Genomic DNA, 23,996 nt, shown 5'->3' with positions numbered 1-23,996 from the left:
CAAACCACAAAGCCTGTTCAGATGCAGTGAAGTTGGTGAAAGGACAGAGCCAAACGTGACATCACTGTTCACGCAAGAAAAAAGAAAAAAAAAGAAAACAGAAAAAACAGCTGAGCTGAAGAAAAACTTGTGCTAAATATTGAAGTAAATCAAACACGTGGGCCTGTTTACAGCGGCTGTGGATCACTTACCCGGCTCTTCAAAACTGCTCCTTCATGAAGTGTTTGGTTCTTGTCTTTCACTTTCCGGCTGGTTTCTTTAGAAAATAAAAATCCACGATTGACTCCGCTTCGCTGATTTGCTGCCCATGGTGCCCGTGTTTCTTATCTTTCTGTCATTTGTCTTTTTTTTTTTTTTTTATTCGTCGTGAACGATGGTCCACGAGTTTATTCTGCTCATATCATCCCCTCATTTGTGGAAGACGTCGGGCTTTGGACGATTACAGGAAGAGTTAGACAACCAGCCAGTGTTCCCTCCCTTTATTGACGGGCTCCCTTTATCACAGTTTGCCAGATTTGCAGACAGCTCACCTTCCACTTACACGCGTTTGGACCTGATAATGCTGCTCATATCACCCTCCATATGTTTCCATTTTGTACCTCGACAATGCATTTTATGGCTGGTAGGGAGGGGGGGGGGGGGGGGGGGGGGGGGGTGTTCTTAATTTTTTTTTTTTTTTTTTTTTGAGGGGGGCGGGGGGCAGCAGAGACAATCACAATTCAAGCAGTTCAATCCTTAAAGTGTTTGGTGGAAACAACCTGAAAAGAGTTTGTTTTTTTTTTTTAAAAACTGAAGTGATCAATATTTATGACTTTGGAATGAGAATTGTCTTCAATTTATTTACTATGGGAAAAAATGTGCACCTCATTATTAGTATTTATTAGAATTGGGGGGGTGGGGGTGAGTGAGTGTGTGTGTGTGGGGGGGGTGGGGGTGGGGGGGGGGGGGGGGGCAATTTGAAATGTTAAAAAACCAACACGTAGCAAGTGCGATTTCAGTGCAGCCTATAGATGAGGATGATGAGGATGAGGGGGGGGGGGCGACTTTGAGATGACATTGAGGCTGTGTAGATGGGAGTTGAGTCTCTGGTTGTTGATGTTAGACAGTCGCACAAGGCGAAGCGGCTGCTGCCCGTGTTGATTCAGCCTCCTCCTCCTCCACCACCACCACCACCGCCGCCACCTCCTCCTCCTCCTCTTCCTCTTCCTCCTCCTGGTCTTCAGCACTGCTCCCCGCTGGACAGCTCCTGCTTGGACACCCCTAACGCTGCATGGTCCCTTTAAGTCTTTTAATGGAAGTAAAATCTATTTTTGTTCCAGGAAATATTGGGAGTTTACAACTTCATCCACGGGAGGAATCTACGGATACCTCGTTTCGAGATTTGTGGCAGGCAGCGTATCCTCGGCGGCACAAATCACAGACTCATTGTGAGTAAACTGGGAGCTGAATTCCTGCGTCTGCCTGTGCGTGTGTGCGTGTTTGAACCTTCATACAAACGAGTCTGGTTAATGCATGATTCATTTCTTTCTTCTTTTTTTTTTTTTTTTTTAGTCTTTGCAGCGACAGTGAGTGTGATTAAATTGTGAATGAGACTGTCAATCAATATGTTGCTGGGGTCTGCATGATGAGCTCTGCGCCTACATGCTACAGCCAATTAAATGCAGAATTGATCACTGTTTGGTAGTCTATTGGATGGTGCAAATGTGGAGAGTCATTCTCGTGCGTTTAATAAGGCGTTTGGTTCTCAGTTCATCGGAGAGAATGGGCTGGCTATTTGTGCAGCCTGATGCGTAAAGCTTTTACGCATTGGACATCCCTTTGTCTCCACTGTGCGTTTTGTGTTCCAGTTTGTTTGAGACCTCTCTGTATCCCCGCTGCTCTCAATTCTCTATCTGAATAACTGTTAGGAGAATCTGCAGGTGGTAACTGGTGGACTCCACTTCATTATGCTTAATTCTCATCGCCTATTTGCTATTGCTACGGTGCGTCTTGCGCTTGAAGTGCACGTTTTGGTTCCTGTAATTTGTCTTAAAGTTTTTTTTTCGGCGACGGCAGTGATATTAATTTCCCATTTGTATTTTTTTTCCCGGCACATTAACAGCAGACTTTGTTTAGGCTAGCATGTATGTGCTGATCTGGTTTGGAGTGCTGTTAATTTACGCGCAATCTGTCTCAGTTATGGGAGCAAGTCCAGCATGACTTTGCCATCGATGGTTTTTGGTGTTTGTTGAGTCTGATATGAATGAATATTTTGTCAGGGAGCCAAGTGCTCATGAGATGCATTAGTCTGCGTTTTTAAATGCACAAATCAATCTGTGAATTGTATTTCATTATATATTTTAATTGAATTAATATTGTTTTGTTTGAGAATGTGAATGTTGGGCAAAATGTGTCCACATCTGCTTCACAAGTAAACACATTTTCAGCGCCTCCTGAGAAACCGACCAATTGCTCTATTCACGATTCCAGGTTAACGGCGACTGACGAGCCGTGTGTGCACAGGCTTCATCTCCAGACATTTGGTCCAAAGGTTAGGTCTAAAAACCGCGAAGCTGCTGTCTACGTGGACTGGTGCTGAAGCCTCCCGTCCGACTGCCAGGACCTCTGCCAAATCCAGAGACATGGCGACGAACGGCACCAAAACGGATGGACAGGTCACAGAACTGAACGAGGTGGCCACTAATAATGACAAACCCAAGTCACTGGACGTGAAAGCCGAAAAGAAGAAAAAGGAGTTGCCCGATAGAGAAACATGGGCGGGAAAATTTGATTTTCTCCTGTCGTGTGTGGGTTATGCAATTGGACTGGGAAACGTATGGAGATTTCCCTATCTGTGTGGAAAAAACGGTGGAGGTAAAGATTATTTTTCACAGCTAATTTGAGAAAAACTGCACGGCCCATTCAGCCCCACTATGCACATAGTCGAGCTTACCTAATTGACCATGTCGATGACATGAAAAGAATGAATATCACCTTACATTTGCAACCCTTATGAACTGACATTGTGCTGTGGTGTTTTAAGTAATGCGTGGGTGCAGTTTCGGCCTATAGGTTAATCAATATTTTTAATGCAAAACTTGATCTACTTTTGTCCATCCAGGAGCCTTCTTGATTCCCTATTTTTTGACCCTCATATTTGCTGGGGTCCCCTTGTTTCTACTGGAATGCTCCCTCGGTCAATACACCTCAATTGGAGGGCTTGGTGTGTGGAAACTGGCTCCTATGTTCAAAGGTATAATACACTTAAATATTTCTGGACAAATGTGTCATAATCCCAGGCCTATTTAAAAAAAATATTTTGCAACAATCCATGCTAGAAAATATCTGAATGGTATTTGATGATTTCATAGAAATAATTATGACTTTCAGGATTTATGGAGGCCACATAACACACATTCCCAATGACAGTTACACTGCCTAATTCATTTCTGTATGATAGGTGTGGGCCTTGCAGCAGCTGTCCTGTCCTTCTGGCTTAACATTTACTACATTGTAATCATTTCTTGGGCCATTTACTACCTGTACAACTCCTTCACCACTGTAAGTATGATACAGTGTACTCAAGTGATTCATAAACAGCTGAAAATGGCATAAGGCCAAGGTTGTTATACCATTAGGAATTGTAGCCAGTGATGCCTGTAAGACATTTCTAAATGCCCAAATGTGTCAAGAGGAGAAAAAAAAAGAAAGACAAGAAAAAAAACTGTAATTTTTGTTTTTCAGGATCTTCCATGGAGCTCATGTAACAATCCATGGAACACAGAGAAATGTTATACAAACTACTCCATAGCAGATACCACCAATCTCACCAGTGCAGTGGTGGAGTTTTGGGAGTAAGATATTGACTGCTTTCTCTTACTTTCACAACAGCAGAGCTTTAAAGTATCCTGCATGCATCCCCGAGATACACAAAAGACAGCCTCCTCTGCTGCATTCTTATTTTCCCCATGTGTACAATAGACTCATTGTTGCTCGCTCTGACTTGTAGGCGCAACGTGCATGAAATGACCGATGGCTTGGAAAAACCAGGCCAGCTTCGAGTGCCACTGGCAATAACACTGGCCATCGCCTGGGTCCTTGTGTACTTCTGTATCTGGAAAGGGGTTAGCTGGACAGGGAAGGTAAGATGCCAGATTTGGGTATCCAAGACCTCTTACGCTATACTGGTTCCCAATAAGGAGCAGTATGTGACAGCTATGCAATATTAATCAGTCTAATATCACCTCATCAATCATTTAGACTGCAGACAGCATTGTCCAGATTGATTTTAAAATAAGAGTAGAGAGATCAAACACTCATGTTCACTAATCCTACTCTGCCTCTTGGTGGCTCCTCTAATTCCATTTCTCCTGACACAGTGTCTATACTGAGTGTGAATTCATGATAGGAGGAGCAACAAACCACCATACACTACAATCCGGTTTTGTCCTCTCCCTCCACTTGGAGCAGTTTCTCTCCCTTGTGGTGCCACATTTCAAAAGTCTTGTGCATCACGTGACCATGGCAAATAAAATTTGTCTTGGTCACAAAACACCCCATCCCCCTGCACAGTGTCATAAATGCACAGAGACAGTGGGAACTGATTCAAAGTGAAGCTGCAGTGATTTATTTTCCAATATATATATATATATATATTTAGACCAAAAGAAAAAAAATCTAGAGAATCTTTATATCCCCTTAACAATATCTGAATAGTGGATGAATTTATAAAATTGTGCATGCATCATATATAACCTTATGATGCAATGGTGTTACCCTGCTGATAACTGTCTCACATTTTATAGGTCGTTTACTTCTCAGCTACATATCCCTACTTCATGCTGTTTATTCTCTTCATCCGTGGGGTGACTCTTCCTGGAGCTAGAGAGGGAATTCTGTTCTATATCACCCCTGACTTTGAAAAACTCAAAGAGTCTGAGGTAATGATATGTTATTATGTGATTCATACCTATGTACTGCATGCCTGAGTGAGCAGAGCTCGGCCTCACGCAGCTAAATGCTTGTCTTCTTTTGTCAGGTATGGCTAGATGCAGCTACCCAGATCTTTTTTTCCTACGGCTTGGGATTGGGGTCCCTTATAGCTCTGGGCAGTTATAACCCTTTCAATAACAATGTTTACAGGTAAGACCCGTGATGATTTATCAATAGGAGATAATCTATGAGACAGAGACAGAGAGTGCTGCTCAGTTTAATATATCAGTGCAAATCATAACAGCATAAGATGGCAGTAATTAAATTACTGCTATTTTATTATATTTTATGCCCATATTAAAGACCTTATTCAAGGGTACTTTGTAAGAGCTCTTAAAGGAGCTTATTAATGTGAGTTATTGGCATGAATATAATAACAATCTAAGGAGAAGGCTGTTTCTTTCTGGCGGTGTGCGTGCTGGGGGGAAAAAAACAACTATGATTGCAATACCTGAGTGTTTTTTTCTGGCAGCCCCATGGTTCTGGGTCACAAACAATCAGTTACATAAAAAATAGTTGCATTCATTTTGTGTGCTTGTCTCAAATAGATCTATCCTTCTACATTTATATCTATAAAAAAATACACTAGAATTTTTTGATGCAAGTTCTTAAATAAAATGTCTGTCATAAACAATAAAATTGGGTTTTTGGCGAACATGTGAATGATCAGAGGGAATAAATAGCAGTGATGCATTCTCACAGTGACTGTTTTAGATCTCAGTCTTTCCTGTTTTGAGGGAAGCTCAATACAGAAAAAAAATAAATCTGAGTCAAGTTAAATCTTCGACAACAGGCCTTTTTTATATTTCCTCTCCCCAGAGACTCTATCATTGTGTGCTGCATCAACTCATGTACCAGCATGTTTGCTGGCTTTGTAATCTTCTCTATTGTCGGCTTCATGGCACATGTGACAAAGAGAGACATCGCCGACGTGGCAGCTTCAGGTAACTACGGATTGCATTTGTGCTTTCTTCTGTAATTGTTCTGTCTCTGCACAAAGAGAGGTGCACTGTCATTGATAGTGACTGCTAAACACCTTTTGTCATCACCTCTATGTGAGAATCTGAGAGCTACGAGAGTAACCCTGATGAAATGTTATTTTACCTATTCACCATCCAGGTCCTGGCTTAGCTTTTCTGGCCTACCCGGAGGCTGTAACCCAGTTGCCTGTGTCTCCTCTCTGGGCCATCCTGTTCTTCTCCATGCTGCTCATGCTGGGTATAGACAGCCAGGTAAGGGGCTTGGAGATGATCTGCTCATGGGCTGACCTAAATATTTAAATGCAGGTACATATCATGCAGCTCACCCCTGCTCTCTGCATGATAAGCATGCAATTTGCTTCTTGTGGACAGATATAGCTGAGCTTTGACATCAGCTGTCAAGTCTTTTTAATGCAACTTTCTCACCTCCATGTGCCCGCAGGTTTCACTGTCTGTGTTTCTTTATTTTGTGTATGATATTTGGGTTCGAATAAGGCCACAGAGACTAGAGAAACACATACGTGTGGCTATACACTGGCTATGACCACCAGCGCTTCAAAGTAAAAGACATAAATTATAACCCTATTTATAGGTTTACAAGACATACCAACATGGCTTTTGCATATCAGAGCTGCTAACAAAATGGCCTCCAAGAAGTAGATGCTTGGTCATTCAGAAGATCACGTTAATGTTTTTGTCCCATGGTTTGAGGCACACTGCAATTCTGTCATTTGTTATCATCAGTCAGCCTGTCCACTAAAATGCAGCTGCTCAAAAATATTCAGACTTCTACATGCTAGAATAAAAGGATAGAAAAAGATACTGTATGTATTAAAAGCATATTTGAATCAAGGAATATAAAAGCAGCAAGGTGCAAATAGTGCACGTGTGCACATTAATGCTTAATGCTCTTTCTATGATTCTGTCCTTCAGTTCTGCACTGTTGAAGGCTTCATCACTGCTCTGGTGGATGAATTTCCCAGAGCTCTTAGGAATAGACGAGAGATCTTCATCGCAGGTGTCTGCCTGGTGTCCTATGTGATCGGACTTTCAAACATCACACAGGTACAGCAGGACAGCTCTCTTACTTTACCACTGACTATAAAAGGCACAGGACTAAACAAATGAGTAAGGAAATTAAAAGATGAGAGATGTGATTAAAATATAGAAGAAAAATCCATGCATCTATGTTGTTTTTTTAAATCTTGATTTGTTCTCTTTTTGGCAACAATTACATGACCAGAGTATGTTATGCTGTATACGGACGTAGTCTTTTTATAACACTTTTTATAACCTTTCTCTGTGACCAGGGTGGAATCTATGTATTCAAACTGTTTGACTACTACTCTGCCAGTGGAATGTGTCTGCTGTTCTTGGTCTTCTTTGAATGCATCTCCATATCCTGGTGCTACGGTGTGTATCATCAATGTTTCATTGAATACAGCAAAAATAGGAACCACGTTATCATTAAATATTACAAATGAACAAACCAAGTTAGTGAAATAACATACATGTGAAAAGGCGGGGGAAATATCAAGGTTAGAAAGCGGCACACCTATCCAGAGATATTTGCGTGGCTTCAAACGCTGTTCAGCCTCAAGGTCATGAGCACTCATGTGTTCCACCTCACCATCCTCATCATCATGCATGGCAGACCGGCAGCAAATTGAAATAAATTGGATATGAATATTTTGATCACAGATTCATTTGTCTCGCAGGTGTGAACAAGTTCTACGACAACATCCAGGAGATGATTGGCTACAAGCCTTGTATATGGTGGAAGTTGTGCTGGGTCGTGTTCACCCCTCTCATTGTCGCTGTGAGTACTCTGAAGTAATACAAACGTACATCTAAAGTCATGACATGAAAAATGAAACAATAAATAAAGTCAATATTACCTGCCTGGAGCCATGTCAGGCTGAGACAGTGGTGCCTGTAGTCAGAGGTGTCAGGATGCATAAAGTGTTTCATGTCTCCCACAGGGGGTGTTCTTGTTCAGTGCTGTACAAATGGTTCCTCTCAAAATGGGAGACTATGTGTTCCCAGGCTGGGGTCAGGGAGTGGGCTGGCTCATGGCGCTGTCCTCTATGGTTCTCATACCAGGGTACATGATCTATATGTATCTCGGACTCAAGGGCACTTACAAAGAGGTAAGAAGTTAACTGCCTGTTAGGTTTGTTAACCACGGGTTTTGCTAGTTTGCGCTGCCAGATTTAAACTCTATTCTGAGATGCCCTTCTCTGATGTAATTAATTTGCGTTGTGTTTTTTCTCTCAGCGACTTCGGATAATGCTTCAGCCTCCTGCAGTTACCAGGCGTCAAGAGAATGGACCTGAGCAGCAGGCGGAAACCAACACCGCTAACCTATCCAGTCCTGCCAATCCGGCCAATCCAGCAAGCCCTGCCAACCCCGCTCCCGCCAACCCCGCCAGCCCCACCAATCCCGCCCCTGCCAACTCAACCCCCGTGAGCCCCGTGACCCCCGCTAACCCGGCTCCTCCACCAGCTAATCCAGCCACTGCTGCTAGCCCGGTTAACCCAGCAACTAGTCCCACTGCCACTACGACTACCACCACCACTACGGCTAGTCCAGCTAACCCCACCACCACCACCACCACCACCACCTCAACTGTTAGTCCGACCAGCCCACCACCCAACCCAGCTAGCCCAACGGAGCCTGTTAACCCCCCAAACCCGACAAGCCCGACCTCTAACCTGACCAATGCCGAGGCCAATGTGTAGACAACAAAGAAACCCTCATGGAGCATGTAGACAAAAGAGAACATTACAAAGGACTTCCAAGATTTTAATTGATTCACCTACCTCCAGGGGAAATATGTGATCAAAACAGATTTTCAAACCATGTTTAATTTTTCTGCATTTGTAAAACCAAGCCAATGATGTCTTATTGTTGGTTTGCATTCTGAAAACAATATCAAAGACTGTTAGTGTTCACAAATACAACCATAAATCAGAATAAAAAAAATGTAAACATACTGTGTAATACTGTGAGAAAAGAAAAAAAAACATAGAGATATAGATTAGAGATTTGTTAAATATCTTCATAAATCAAGTAAATACCGTGTGAATATAGTAGATGAAGTAGTGAACAAAATTGACATCATTGGAGAATGCAAAGGATGGCGTCAATTTTTATTGTGGATGTTTACTAAACCTCACACAGTTGTCTCTTTTCCAAATGTTGCACTCTGTGAGGTAAACTACAGGCCACAAGGCAAATGGGGAGCTCTGAGAAAGCACAATGCCAATAAGAAGTTCATGTTTAGGAGCTCTGGAGTAATCCAGTATTTGTTGCAAAAGATTTTGTGTGTGAGAGAGACTGTTATTTTTTTCCTTCCTTTTTTTCAGTAAAAAAAAGAGAAAACTTTTATGTGATCAAAACATTTTTAGAATTATTTTTAGGATGTTTTATACTATATGTGTTGTGATGGAGGACCAAAATCAATAGGCAGACAAAAGCAAAAAACTATGCCATTTAGTGTTCGGTTGGCAAAGCACAGGGTACAAAGAAGTACAAGAGAAAAAAAAAAAAAAAAAAAAGCACAGGGTTAGAAAAGTGATTTACAAACATCGACTATCCCTTAATGCTGACAGTCAATCCTGTTTACGTTTTGCATGCTTTCCTCAGGAACATCAGTGAACGATTTCTGAAATGTCTCCTGACTAACAACAAAAAAAGAAAGAGAAAAAGAAAAAAAAGAAGAAGAACAGAGAAGGCCTTAAGCCAGTACACCAATTCCAACTAAGCCATAGTCTGTTTACATGACTGGGCAAAACTACAAAATACCACTTTGTATGCGAGCACAAAAACCTGGACCAACTCTGTGTTTGAGTAGAGTCATTATTTTTTTCTTTATGTGTAATGATCAATTATAGTTTGATCAATATGTATTCAGCAATACATATGTAGATGTATAAGTGCAGGCCAGTAAGCAAGTGGTCTGTTTCTCTTTTTGTTTATGTTGTCTTTGCTTTACTAGTGAAAAGCACAAAGCTTTAATTTCCCCAGACTTTTGCCATGGCGTGTTAGGACAATGTTAGTTTGCTTCTATGGCAGCTACTGTGAAAGGCATCTGGTTGAACAGAACATGTTTACTTTGAAAAGCAAAACAACTGAGCGAAAATGTGAAATGGCTACAGTTCATGTCCTGTGAATTTTGTATAAAGTTACTCTACCACAGTTTTCTCTGGAACTTTGTTGTAAAACTGTACCGTGTAAAACATGTAACTGTGAATGTCTGTAATACATTGGAAGTTATTGTCTAAATGTTGAAAAAATGGAGTTGCTGTTTTCTGCAATAATATTTTGATCACAGAAGCTAAAGCACATATCTTACAGAAATATACGAAATGATGATGACAATGAAGATACTGACGATTATATTAAAAATAGAAACTATGTCTAGTAAAACAATATTGTTTTGTATATTTTTAACTGTCTCACTGCCTAATGTAAAACATAATATAAACATGATATGTATCTAAATGGTGTCACATGATAAAGCACGATTGTTATGTTATACAAACAGAAAAAGACTGAAAAAATAAAGAATTATAGAAAATATAAATACAATACATGCCTGCCATATGTCCCTCATAGCATGTGTGTTTAAAGTAACAGCCCCCGTGCTATTCAAGACAGAAAATTAGGTCAACCCCAACTATCCTATCACAAGATGTATGCTGCGCTGAGTCCTCCTGCAGTAATTGGCTGTTGTTTCCTCTCTTGTAAATAAACCCTCTGGTTGTCCATAGAGTTTTTCTAGTCAAAAGATGTGACAAAGACCAGTAAAAATCAAACAGGGATTAGGTGAGAAAAATCCCAAATGTTGTATAGCTGGATTCAATTTTCATGTAGTTAGAATCAGACCAGGTGGGACGTGTAAAATTAAACAAAACCTTCCCTCGGTAGTTTTGGATGAATATGACATCGAGCTTAACTCCACCATGGGGGTAAAAAAAAAAAAAAAAACTAAACTAAACATTGGAGTAAAAAAAAAAAAAAAAAAGGAAACATCAAAAGGGAATGAGAGAAGCATCTGAAGCTCTTCCTCTGTGGTTTATTTGAGTGTCAGAAACACAAGCTGATAGAGAGGCCTCGGCAAGCTAGAAAAACATCACCACAAAACAGCTCCTGCCCCGGGGCCTGGAGTGCCCACCCGCCCCATCTCCCCAACCTCTTATGGCTCTGTGTGTGTGTGTGTGTGTGTGTGTGTGTGTGTGTGTGTGTGTGTGTGTGTGTGTGTGCCTGCATCTTCTCCCCCCACCTCCTGCAGTTGCTGCTTCCATCAGCTTCCAGTGTGATAAAAGAGACGGCACCAGCTGACACCACCACAATGACTCGCCATGGATAAAAGAATGAGATGTCCCCTCTAGTAGCTCGTGGCAAATTGTGTGTGTGTGTGTGTGTGACTGAGAGAGTGAGAGCAAGAGAGAGAGAGAGAGAGGGGGAGAAAAAGAGAGGTTAGGGACAGAAAGCTGTGTTTGAGTGGACTGGGGTTTGAATAATGCCCCTGATGGATGACTCACTTGCCTCCTTTATTCCCAGTTGTGTAATTTAGCATCATTACCTATGAAAACCAGTCACCACCGAGACAACCCAAACTGATGTGTTACATCCACAAGAGCCATAGATCATAATTTTCAGCAGGGGAGGACAGGAGAAGGAAGCTCTTGATTAGTTGGGAACAATCTAGCAGGACATAATTAGTCTCAGGTTAGGGCCAGCTATTTTCAGCAGCTCCAGCAGTGATAGACTGAACTTTTTTTTCCCTTTTTATCCCAATATATTTACACACACTGAGAAAAAAAAATCCACATTTTCAGTGCTTCAGTAGGGTGCAATTTTTGGAATTTATTTATTTTCATTTTTTATTTATGTTATTTTTTTTTCAAATAGCGAACCTATTTCTGAACTATCTTCTTTTTTTTCCCCATCCTCCTACTCCAACATCCTTTTGTCACACTGAATTCTGTGACCTATCAATTGTGTAGCCTGATCAGTAATTTCAGTTGTACTGTCACTCCAGGTGTGTTTTGTGTATTTTGTAAAAAAAAAAAAAAAAGACACAAAGAAAGAAGAAAAATCACAATAATGACAGCTGAGATGGCAGTAGAGGCCAGGTCTGTCTGTAGAGTCACCTGCCAATGTTTGGTCAATCCATCAGTCTTTTTCCTGTAGTTGACCCTTTAGCGTCACACAATCGGATGGGTCACAGATTTCAGTGCAACACCCATTCATCCCGGTGATGACCTTAATGACAGCAGTGACGATGGTTGGTGCTTTTGTCCAAACAGCCTGGCTCTTCAGTCAAGCAGTCTTACTGCTCTGTATAATTGACTTTTCATTGTCAACCCATCTTCATCAGACAGTTTTCTCTTTTTTTTTTTTTTTGCCTTGATGGGAAAATAAAGGGAACACCCCCTAAGGTGTCATTTTCATTTCCTACCTCATCATGTGGATGACGTGAGACTCTGTAACTGTGATTAAGGGCTGTGTAAATAAACCTGACCATAAACTGTCACTGTGCATTGGGTGTGTATGTGCATCAGCACTGTACAAGCTGACTGATTAATTGCCGTAGATGGAATTATTGAATGTGATACTATTTTTTTCTCATGCAGAGTCTCAGCTCCATTTTGTGTCCAGATCAGAGCAAGGGGATATTGTTTGGTGTTTAGCATTTCTTGGCACCCGCTGTCGCGAGCCTATTTTTAAAGTTAAAAAGTGCTCGCAGTGTGGCCGCAAGAGAGGACACAGAAGAAGCAAACTGGTGATCCATGATGCTTTTATGAAAGGATGACAGAACGCTACAGCTTAGAAACTCACACAGCCTGCAATGATTAATCCTCACAGCCCACTTAGAGCAAGAAAAACTTATTCTGCTGTGAAGATGAAAAGGCTGATAATTATGTTTATACTTTCTCTGTTTTTAACCCCAGTGTGAAAGGATTTTCTTAATCATAATGCCCTATTGGGTTTATGTTGTTGTGGGTCACTGAACCTGCATATTTTTGATGTGGATTTTGTGTGATCATTTGTGACGTTTTTCCTCTGATGCATTTGGTTTGCCCAGACTTCTGTCTGAGGTACGCTCACCCGAGAATTCAAAGCAAATACATTAATGAATAACTAATCTTTGCAGATGCATGAATCTACATATCAATGTAATCAGAGGATGTTTTGTGCTTGGCTATTTCCAGCAGAGGGGCTGAGAGGATGTCAAGCATGCAAAGCCTCTCTGCATATATGCTAATCGGGCTCCATTTTCCAATCTGAATATGAACCTTGCTGAAATTAACTTGTTTACCGGTGCACTTTTAAGGGGCCAAAGTGTCTTTTTGCACATGCACACAAACTGCACCGTTGCTTACATATCAAGCATACATTTATACAGTGCAGCTGGGTGAGATCTGAGATTAATGGGTGCACACAGGGACATGTGAAAATCGTGGATTCCCAGTGATTTTGCCGTTTGGTTGTGTGCTCTCGTGACACAGCAAATATTGTGGTTATTTCAGGCAGCGAAGCTCGCAGGCAAGCAGAGCACACGATTTCTGCACAGATGCAAATATCAGATTCTGAAACCTATGCCAAAGAGGTCACCCTGTCACAAATCATAAGGGTTTATCACACTCGCTGTAAGAATATCTGTGGGTTTGAATGAACAAATCCCCCTCTTCTTGAAATTATACAGACCCTTCAGGAAGGGCTTTAATTTACATTACATTGCCCTTCCCCCATCCTGCGTCTTTTGGCAGCTCATAAACCTACAATATCATACGAGGAAACCTGTACCTATCTGCCTCAGCTGGTGAAATATATTTCCACTGTTTTAAATTTGCTTCTGTACAAACAATGGTATAGTTTTCTTATAATAATCCAAACAGGGGAGAGAAATGTTGCCAAAAAAGCGACTGTGATTAAAATGAATCTGCGTAAGTGAGAGTCAATTTAAAGTCACAATAAAGAGGGCAGTTTCAGCTAATCAGGAGACTGTCTCCTGCTACCTTCACTTTGCTCTAGTGCTTCTTGTCTTTTGTCACAACTTATAACAATCTCCCCAATGTGCCAGAGGCTTATGGGGAAGTCATTGTAGATTACTGCCTGGGTCAAAGACTGAATGCAAATCAGGCTGAGAAACAGGCAGAGTGAAAGACTGAAAAAAAGAATCAGGGTGCAGAAAATATTTAGAGAAGAAACAGCAGTCTTTTCCGTATTCTATAAATCTGTCATTTATTCGACAATCCTAATGTGTGTGTGGGTTGATGTTGTTAGAAAATCTAAACAGATGCATTTTAATATCAAGCAACTATTTTCAGAGGCGGCTAATTTACAGGACTGAATGCCAAACTTCTGCCAAGGGGAGAGATTCCACATGGTGAGCAAGACATGTTACTCTGCCTGGATGTCACGCACAGTGGGTGCTCTGGATGATCTTGTGCCCTGATGTGAAGCCAGTGGGAGGAAGGGCTAGCTCTCCAGTGAAGCTCCTCTAATGGCTTCCTCCTGGATTCCCTGCCCAAAGGGTTTCAGGCCCTGTGCTCTACCCTGGTCCTCTTTACGCTGGAGTTTAGGCTGTGGGACTTTGATAATAGCTGACAAATGAAAATCTCTGCCGACATCAAATGGAGTTATTTGTTTCCCTGCTCTTACACAGAAATGACAACAGAGGAAGCGCACTCTGTGTTCCACTGAATTTCATTATTCTGCAGCTAATCTCCTGGAACTTTACCCACACTGACTGGCAATGCTGCACCTTCGTGCACCTGTGTGTATGTATCTGTACAACATGTACAAGTTAAGTGTATTTGTACATGCACGTTGTACGTTTGCGCACACAGTTGTGTTTGCACAAATGCATACATGCACGTGTGTGTGCATGCTGGCGTTATCGTGAGCCTGTGTGCATGCATTTACTGTATGTGAATGTGTACAAACACGCCTGCTAAGTGTAAAGACAGGAGCAGGCAGCTGCTCCAGGCGCAGCTTTAGTAAAGATCTACATCCTAAATAAATTCTGTCAGATTACGCCAGCACATACTTAACACTTCACTCCTCTGGATATTGGCTGAGTCTCCGCAGTTTATTACAGCTGGAAACTGTAAGCGAGGTGGAAGGTGAGGGACAAGTGAGTAATGAGGTTCATGATCCTGAATTATTGTTGCTGTATTCAAAATAAACACATCTATATTGGTAATGGATTGCATGGCAGATTTTTTTTATTCTGACACATGAGAAATGATTTGTTTCGATTGTAGGCTAGAGTCCTAGTTTTATTGTCTATGCGTTTGTGTGTGCAAACACATGTTGATTTGATTTATTTTTGGCACATAGTTATATGCAAATGTGACCAAGTGACCTCCACATGTGCTTTGCATGTATTATCCCTAGTGTTGCATGACATTTTCACTCATGTGGTTATGCCCTTGACTGCACATTATGACTGTGCAGAATAAGACACAGATATTTAGCCAACCCACATGCACAAATACAGACCTCCCTCCAATACGAACTGAACTGAACTGAGACAAACACACAAGACACGCACGGTGCTGTGCTCTGGGAGACATTTTGAAGGCCTGTTAAGATGTGCTTTACTCCTTCTGACACACAGAAAACACACAGGCAACTTTTATAGAAGCGCTGTCATATGCAAACAAGCTCATTCATTCGCTGTCTGCCTCACTCTCTTCCTTACACAACATACACACACACACACACACACACACACAGGCACACATGATGATTAAGAGGTCTGAGGGCCTTCAGGGCACGCTTGGACTTGGGGCTGCAGTGAATCATAGCTATGATGTGGTGCATGCTTTCTATTCTGATCTGTCAGAGAGGTTTGGGAACTGTGCTCACTGATGAGTGAGCCGGACCAGGCAGGGCCACAGCGGCCTGCCCGGTCTGTCCTCCCTCATCCTTGGGCACCTCAGCTCTGCGCGCTCCCTCCCCTGAGCTAAACAGTGACAGGTAAGACTCCCTGAGAGCAGCAAGGGCAGCCTGCACACTGCAGGACTGAGACTAACAGCAGGGGTCAATGAGGGCAAGACAGAGCCGAACAGTGGAGCAGAATGAAACAGAATGCAATCACACATGACCGACAGAACCAAGTTCTATTCAGAAGATGACATATGCTGACATTTGTAGACAGAAAACTTGCAAAAAACGATATATGATATATAATATATGTCAAATGCATCTCACTTCATTCCAAAGTTCAACCTTATCATTTGTGTCCTCTCCTATGAATTTGATACAGTTTTCATTGTATGTGGAAGAAGGCAAGATTCAGATACATTTATTATGCTCCACTATTAATTTCATTTGCCCAAACAGTGCAAATGATTTTTGGCAAAGGAGATGATCCGTTTCTCTGCTTTGCTTTTCTCAGTCATGACTGAAGTTGCTCAAGAGATGCACAAGCCTCTGATGGACCTGTGTGCACATTTACAACAGCCTCTGTGGAGTGAAAAGTCCAAAGCCACACAATTCTTTTTTTTTTTTTTTTTACACATCAACATGAAGTCGGTAAAGTCGTGGGTCAACATGAATCCAACACAGTGTGGTCAATTTCAGCCAATTAAATTTGGCCACCATTTTGAACAAACAGACAAATAAACAAGGCTAGGTCAAAACTGAATACAGGGCTGAACGGTGTATGGTCAATGTGCGAAGCTGAGAACGTAGCTGAAAACTGTTGTGGAACCACAGTAAACAACTGACATCATCGTATCCTATTTGCCTCCTGCCTAATGTCAGCTCTTTATCGGTTTACCTCTCCTCCTATCTGTGCTCATATATACAGTATTTTAATACAAGCAAATTCCCAATAAAGCTGTTCTCATTTATGGTTTTCAGTTTCTGTTGTCACACAACAGACCAAATTTGAAATAGTGGCTGAAACGTGGCCGTGCATTAATTTTCAAGCCATTTCTAAGCTGCTGCTCTGCTGCCAAAATCCTGATTTCATAACCACAACATTGTCGCACAAAATCACCAAACACATAAGTTAAAGACAAAGACCGTACGGTGATTTCAGCCATATTTACTTATAAAATGATCACTCAGGGAGAAAGTTAGATCAATATCTTTCTTATCTTGTCTCTCACAGAGCACAGCCTCTGTCTGGGTAACTACCTGCTGCTCCACCTTTCTGCCAAACACTGAACATAGTGGACATAAGAGGGGTCGTTACTGGCCGACTCTCTTCAAAGTAGCCATGGTTTAACCAAAAAGTAACTAGGTGCTCTATTTTTTAAAAAGACTCTAAATCTAGCCACAAATGTGCTAGATTGGCAACACTGCAGGCTGTAAATGCCCCCCAGATAGAAACTGATTGTGCCTATTCATTTTGAAAAAGTAGCAGCCAATGGGGAAACTCCAACTCAGTCACATGGCATTCAGCAGACCAATGGAGGAACTATGATCACTCAGCTCTATCAATCAGTCAGTCAGTCCTGGACATTTGCGATTATAGGGCCGGCGCCGATCTCGCAGTCAAGCCAAGAATGTACAAATGTGATCAAATCGTCATCAAATGTGACAGGATGCTTCTTTAAACACATGCGTCCTCAATGTGTACAAATTTCTAAAAGTAACTGCTCTGCCACTTTCAAGTCAAAGTTTGAAGACATGTTTTTGCTGAATACAACAGAAAACAAAATGCACAGTACATGACAAGCCAGCGTACATGATGTGGTCATTAGTCACTAAAGAGAAAAAGAAATGTATCTGAGAGCCTTAACAATGGCTTTTCCTAATGACCACTCCAAACCCTTTGCCCACACAGATTCAGTCAAACTCTGGTCTGCTATTTGAGACATATTCTAAATTGTGCAGTGTTCCAGTTTGTAAAGTTTCATGACAACTGGTTAAAAATATAAAGACTGTGGACATAATTCACATTTGTGTGAATTCCATCCATCCAGTTTATCCCACCAGACACTTGGAACACTCAAAGCTCACATATGGCACAGAGTTGAGAAGCTTTTTTTAGATACAGCAACTAATGTTTGGACATACAAGATGTCATAGTGAAAACTTAGTGAAAGCTGAGCACTACTTCTGTATGTTTGAGCATTAGTCGCTGCACCTGTGTCTGTTCTTTTCCACATATCATTTGGCCTTTGATATGTGGATATGACTTTTAATATCACTGGGTCACGTGATAGGATAAAAAATGTGTATTATGAATTGAAAATGCATTATTCACAATAATTCACTGACTGATGAGTCACAACACTGGACGGTTGAATAGGCTGATCAGTTTTTATGGCTGTGCGTGTAAAACCTTTCATATTTCTGCACTTCAGTGATTTCTTTTGGTTGTGTCAAAGTTGACAGTGAAGACACACAGACAGTTTCGTAACTGCAGTGCTTTCTATTGTTATTTTAAATCCACATTGGTCTTCAGAGATGCTACACGTGCTTCACGTAAACTGACCAAAAAGCCTCAGTGTCTTCACTCAGCATCCTATATTAAAATACATTGAAATAACTTGCAACTTGATCAGTAGCTGCCCATTTTATCTTTATTTTTTTGTCATATTGCTATAAATATTGGGTAAAATCAAGGACGAGATTTCAGTAAATATTCTATAAATAAGACCCCAGATGTGGGCTTGGAACTATCAAGTAGGTTTGATAATATGAGTGGAGGCAAAGCGTTGTGCTGGACTGAAGTTCCTGTGGTCTGTCAAACACATCCTCTGGCAGGGCCTAATGTGGCGTGTGACACGTCACACCCTATCACTCTGCCTTACAGATGACCAGCCGCTTACGTATGCCGCGTGCACCACTGGATCCCAAACCAGACACTGTCAGGTGTGATAACAGTTTGAACGCCAAACCCGCTCTGAAGCCTTGCCCTCTCCCATTCCCCCACAATTCATTTGATGCTGCAGCTGCACAGCTCACGGTCTGCTATGCACCACTGCAAGCTTGTGCTGTGTCCTAAAGATGCTTTTATTCCTGGTTCACCTGCACCCCCCCCACCACCACCCCCCCAGCTGAGGGCCAGAGATAACCCTGCCACTCTGCTCCTTCAGACCAGCGGACCACTCTCCATCACTGGGGGGGGTTTAACTCAGATAAGGACAGCTGCTGATCCCAGCTTCGTGGAGGGAATCAAATGCTTCTCCATCAGCTGAGGTTCACTGTGGGGAAACTTAGACAGCCAGAGACAATAGTGCACATCAAACATACACCCACGTGCACCAAATATAACTTGTGCCATACGGATCATTGTATACCGCTGTAGAACTTAAAAAAAACTTTTCCTTCCTGCAGAGCATTTATTCTCTGAAAATTGTACACCAAAGGCTCATAGCTTTCTTGCTGTACTTTATTTTGTCATTTGTGCCCTTTGGTCCCAAAATGTGCTGCATTCATTTGGCTTTGGAGGTAAATGTTCCCCCAGCACACACTCATTATTTCAATCCTCACAAGGCTGTGGACAGGCCCAGCGACTCTGACAGCATTTGATGCTCTCTTGCTCTTTCTCTCTCTGTGTCACCATTTCTTCCACTTGATGGAGACCTTTGTTTTTGTGTGAAAAGGAGGCAAATTGCTTCTTTTTTTTTTTTGTGGCTTTCTCTTATTACTTTAATTCTATCAAAGCATCCCAGCTTGGTGTGAGCATGTGTGATCGAACATTTAGTCACATTAGGTTATTTTGTAATAGTGAGAATTATTCTGCTTGTTCACACATCAAAGAGAATTCTGCAAAAATATTGAGCAGAAACCCTTACAGGAAAATGATTTCATCATATCTGCATCAGTGTTTTTAAATTAGGCAAGCCATTGTATCTAATATGTAAAAGTTACAAAAAATATGTGATAATTTTTTTCAGTTTTTCTATGAAGTCACTCAATTGCCTTTTATTGTCACCTTCTTGATTTTTAAATCAAAAAGGTGACTTCCCTGCTTATGCGTGTAGCAAAGCAAGTAAATGAATGAGAGCGCATTAAATAAAGTGAGGTGTAATGTCTCTTCTGCCTTCTGCGCCTGAAGCGTCTTTGTCATTTCTTTTTTTTTTTAACATTAAACCTCTGATCATTCCCCATTTGTTCTGTTTGGTTTTCAACATGAAGGGGAATGCTGAAGCAGATAATAATGCAGTCTACTGTACAGTCTCTGGGTACTGAGGTCTGATAAGGGAATGTGATGGTGGAGAAGAAAAAAAAAAAAAAAAAAAGCAGCAAGGAGCAATTTTTCTGTGCTGGATTGTTCTCTATGATCCGGAGTGCAGTGAAAGGAGTGCATTATGTAACATCTTCAGCACACACATGGCCGACTGTGTGACTGCCAAACACACGGGGGGAGTGGTAGTGGTAGTGGTGGTAGTGGTGGTGGGCCGGGGGGGGGGATGCGGTGGCAAAAGGGGGTGAGGGGGTGGGGGGGGGGGGGGGGGGGGGGGGGGGGGGGGGGGGGGGGGGGGGGGGGGCAGTCAGACAAGAGGAAAGAGATAGGGCCATGAAAAACTGTGGTAAATTTATGTGAGAGAAAAAAACATTGCTGCTCATATTGGTGTTGGGTCACTTTCCTTATTAAGGCTGCTCAGTCAAGCAGCTGTAATGTGGGCCCTAACAAGCCTCATAATGAGACATGAGAATGCCCCTTAGTGATGGTTCAAACATTTATCTGCTGCTCAGTGCCCAGAACCCACTGTCTCAATAAACATCCTTCTCCGCCTATTGTTAAGAGAGGAAATTTGAATAATTATATGGGGTCCTGATCTTGTAGGAAAAATACAGTCTCTAGCTAACAAGAAATATTAGTCCGTCATTTGTATGTCCTAATTGGAAGCAATTCATTATCTTGAAGGGACAACAAAGCGGCGGCGCAGTCATGCTATTGTGCAGCAGATGGCTCTTTCAATCAATCATTTACTAATCAATCAATAATATATAAAAGTATGAAATCTAAGCCAACTGTATCAGTGGGAAATCACTGGCTGTGTCGAGCACCATACGGCCATACAGCAGGCCAAATGCACGCAGCAAAACAGGTCAGATGGAGCTGAGACAGCAAGCAACATAGGGGGATGCAAAGGAGAAATGTATTAATAAGGTCCTGCCAAATCAGTGTAACATGCACGCCACACAAGCGGGCCTCATCAAGAAGGAGCTGTCTTAGCTGATGGAAGGAGGAAGTAAGGAAAAGGCAAAGAGCGATTGGTGGAGCGTGTTGGCGGTGGTGTGCAGCTGAGAACTGATGTTGAGACGGCCTGACAGGGTCTGTTTCTGTTCATTCCAAGACTGTTATCCAGAGTGACCGTGTTGTCTTCTGTCCCCCCCCACAAAGGTTATGCCATTGCCAGCAGTCCACATGACACAATGAATGAGCCACTATTGCTTGAGCCAGAGATGCTCATCAGGTCAGTCTTAAAATACCTACAACCTTGCTCTCGATCCATACTACATTCAAGGAGTCATTTATGGGTAAATCGGCGTTGGATCTCAATATTTTCCCTCTTGTTTGTGACCTATAGTGAGGCTGTGGCTGCGTTTTAGAAATGACGTGCTCGGTAATCGGGTGTGTTGGGCTGTCAGCTCAGGGTGCATGATCTTGCCAGCATGACTCAAGTCTGCCCGTGAGCTGCTTCCTGTGCCTGTGCATCTACTCCAGTTGCTTGTATGATCTATTTTAGATTCTTTCGCCCAAGGATGTGTGTGCATCCTCACAGCAGAGAGCCACAGAAATAAGGAAAAAAAAAAAAAAAGAGGAGGGGGAATAGATAATGTTCAAATAATCTACAGGCAATCATGCAAATTCCCCAGACGTTGTGCACTCGGGGATGCTGTAAATATGAGTGTAGCCTCACATTCTATTCAGGCACAACAAATTTGGAATTATGCAAACGAAAGAATGAGATCCCTATCAGCCGCTTGTGCAGGCTAACATGTAGGTAATATGCGAGCCAAGATGTGTGCCACTGCAAGGGCCACTATTTCCCCTTTAGCCTGTAGTAAAATCATGCATCTATCCAATTGGATTAATTATAACTCCATACCGTGTCCAGAGTGCACTGTGTTAAACCGTTTCCATTGGTTCATTCCTTTTACGTAACCAAGTGAGGAAACTGGAGAGGACAGCCTTCGACATATGTGTGTTTTGACCATGTCTGAAAGCAGCAGAGTCCATCCTGTTACAGCAATAAGGTGAGGCAGCGACCGAGAGACCAGTCCTCCATCACAAGCACAGATGTCATGCTCCTTGTGGCCTTCACACACTGAAGGAGCCAAGCCGAATTTGGCGTGACCCTGATGTGTCATCTTGATTTAGACACTAGTTTCATGTCGCCCACCAATGCGGCTCGATATCTGTGTATGTGCATGTGTGTGTCTGTGTGTGGATCTGCGATTGGTTTTGCGCAAGCACGAAAATGTGGATCTCCTCTCCATAATCCCACAGGAGCAGGCTTCCTTGGAAGGCATGGAGCAACAGAAGCAGGGGCATTGTGGTTGGTGAATGGCTGGGTCTAATCTCGTGGAGGCAGTGGTCTGTTGGAGGGGCTTTTTGAGCAGATTTGAGCCTGAGGGGTAAGAGTAACAACAACCAAAAAGGAGGGGGGGAAAAAAAGATCTTTCTTTTCTAGTTTAAAGATTTACACTATGAATGGTGCTCAGCAAATTCAAATTAGCCAAACTGAAGTGGAGGTATACTCATTTACATTTTCATTCAGCGTTTAAGGATTTCATTTATAGCTTCAAATTCAACTATGGATATGCTAATCCAACATAATGCTTCCAATACATAAATACATCTACAATGAAATTTCAAAGAAGACCCTTAAAAACAAGAGTCTGGGATCTGGAGCCATGTTGGATAAGGTCTACAATGGATTCTGCTCTCGGCATGAAAACAGTGTCTCTTGACCTATAGATCCATTTTACACGCAAAGTACAGTGTCACATTACTAACAGACCCATTGAAGAAATAGAGCATCCGCATCAATCTTCCCAATAACGATGATGACGCTCATGTCTTTGTTTGATCTCCAGGGACTGGAGAATTTGGGAGTGTCTGTAACGTGGTTTAATACCACCATCTGCTGGTTAGGAAAGAGAAGTCAGCTAATCTCTGCTTTAACTAGCCAGAAGAATTATCACTCATGTTATCCCATTTCCATTATAACATTGTAATGTGTGTGTGTTATAATGTGTGATAAAAGGCTTTCTAGGTCAGTGCTGAAGCCTGCATCAAACAATCCACACCACTAAGTCATCAAGCATGATTTCCCATTTTCTCACTTTAAAAGCAAGGGATTTTTCCAGCAGTAATTATCCAGTCTGTTGTTACCATAACATCAAATCAACCAAACAGTGTCTCCGGCCAACTGAGTCCGAAGAGGTTTCAACTGTAATGTCTGAGGGAAGATGTCAGCTGCTTGTTGAGAACATGGTGCCTCGGCTGTAGAATTTGTCTTTCTCTCACATACACGCACACACACATGCACACGCACGCACGCACGCACACACGCACGCACGCGCACATGCACGCACGCGCACGCACACACACACACACACACACACACACACACACACACACACACACACAAGTTTGCACAGCTTTTTAGGACAGTAGGACAACCCTAACCTTAGCCAGGACCTTGGAAATGGCGTATGGCCTCATTAGGAGTGGGTTTTGGGATCCACAGGGACTAATGGTACCAACAAGGGCAGTGTTCATACCAGAAAAAGTCCCAGAGGTAACAAAAACATGTACACACAAACATGCCCATGCACACACACACACAGAGTCAGTAGAAGTTGAATAAGGAAGACATTAAATACATAAAATATACGACCTCCAAATAACAAGAGGGACAAAGTCTTAAGGACAGGAGTTACTGATATGCCAACACTATAATGTTCCTGTAGTTTACATTTACAAATAACAGTGTGAAGTCGTCTATAACTGAGTTTCATCTGCTGTCTTGATTTGAAACTCACTACTATGATGGAGGTTGTAGGCTCCAAAGAATCTAATGATGACAGAGAGGCAGACAGAC

At 42.1% G+C, this 23,996-nt stretch overlaps 1 protein-coding gene across 3 annotated transcripts; it reads left to right on the top strand.

Moving 5' to 3' along the window:
• Positions 1-283: 283 nt before the first annotated feature.
• Positions 284-9,469, top strand: slc6a1a (solute carrier family 6 member 1a). 3 transcript variants are annotated; one of them, XM_071476707.1, is made up of 16 exons: positions 284-310; positions 1,320-1,427; positions 2,470-2,853; positions 3,101-3,232; positions 3,440-3,540; positions 3,724-3,833; positions 3,989-4,121; positions 4,785-4,919; positions 5,018-5,121; positions 5,791-5,915; positions 6,091-6,203; positions 6,885-7,016; positions 7,262-7,364; positions 7,670-7,770; positions 7,934-8,101; positions 8,229-9,469. In XM_071476707.1, the coding sequence occupies exons 3-16, from the start codon at positions 2,622-2,624 to the stop codon at positions 8,691-8,693; spliced, it is 2,154 nt and encodes a 717-aa protein (XP_071332808.1). In that variant the 5' UTR covers positions 284-310; positions 1,320-1,427; positions 2,470-2,621; the 3' UTR covers positions 8,694-9,469. The 3 variants fall into 3 exon arrangements, with proteins under 3 accessions (XP_071332808.1, XP_071332806.1, XP_071332809.1); XM_071476705.1 differs by lacking the exon at positions 284-310 and having other exon boundaries at positions 1,048-1,427; XM_071476708.1 differs by lacking the exons at positions 284-310; positions 1,320-1,427 and adding an exon at positions 1,747-1,982.
• Positions 9,470-23,996: the final 14,527 nt, after the last annotated feature.

The sequence above is a fragment of the Trachinotus anak genome, unplaced genomic scaffold (assembly GCF_046630095.1).
Source record: "Trachinotus anak isolate AG129_WGS33_773 ecotype Australia unplaced genomic scaffold, CSIRO_AGI_Tana_v1 ptg000004l, whole genome shotgun sequence".
NCBI classification, from domain to species: domain Eukaryota; kingdom Metazoa; phylum Chordata; class Actinopteri; order Carangiformes; family Carangidae; genus Trachinotus; species Trachinotus anak.
The sequence above is the reverse complement of the archived record's forward strand: the minus strand, read 5'-3'. Positions and strand labels throughout refer to the sequence as shown.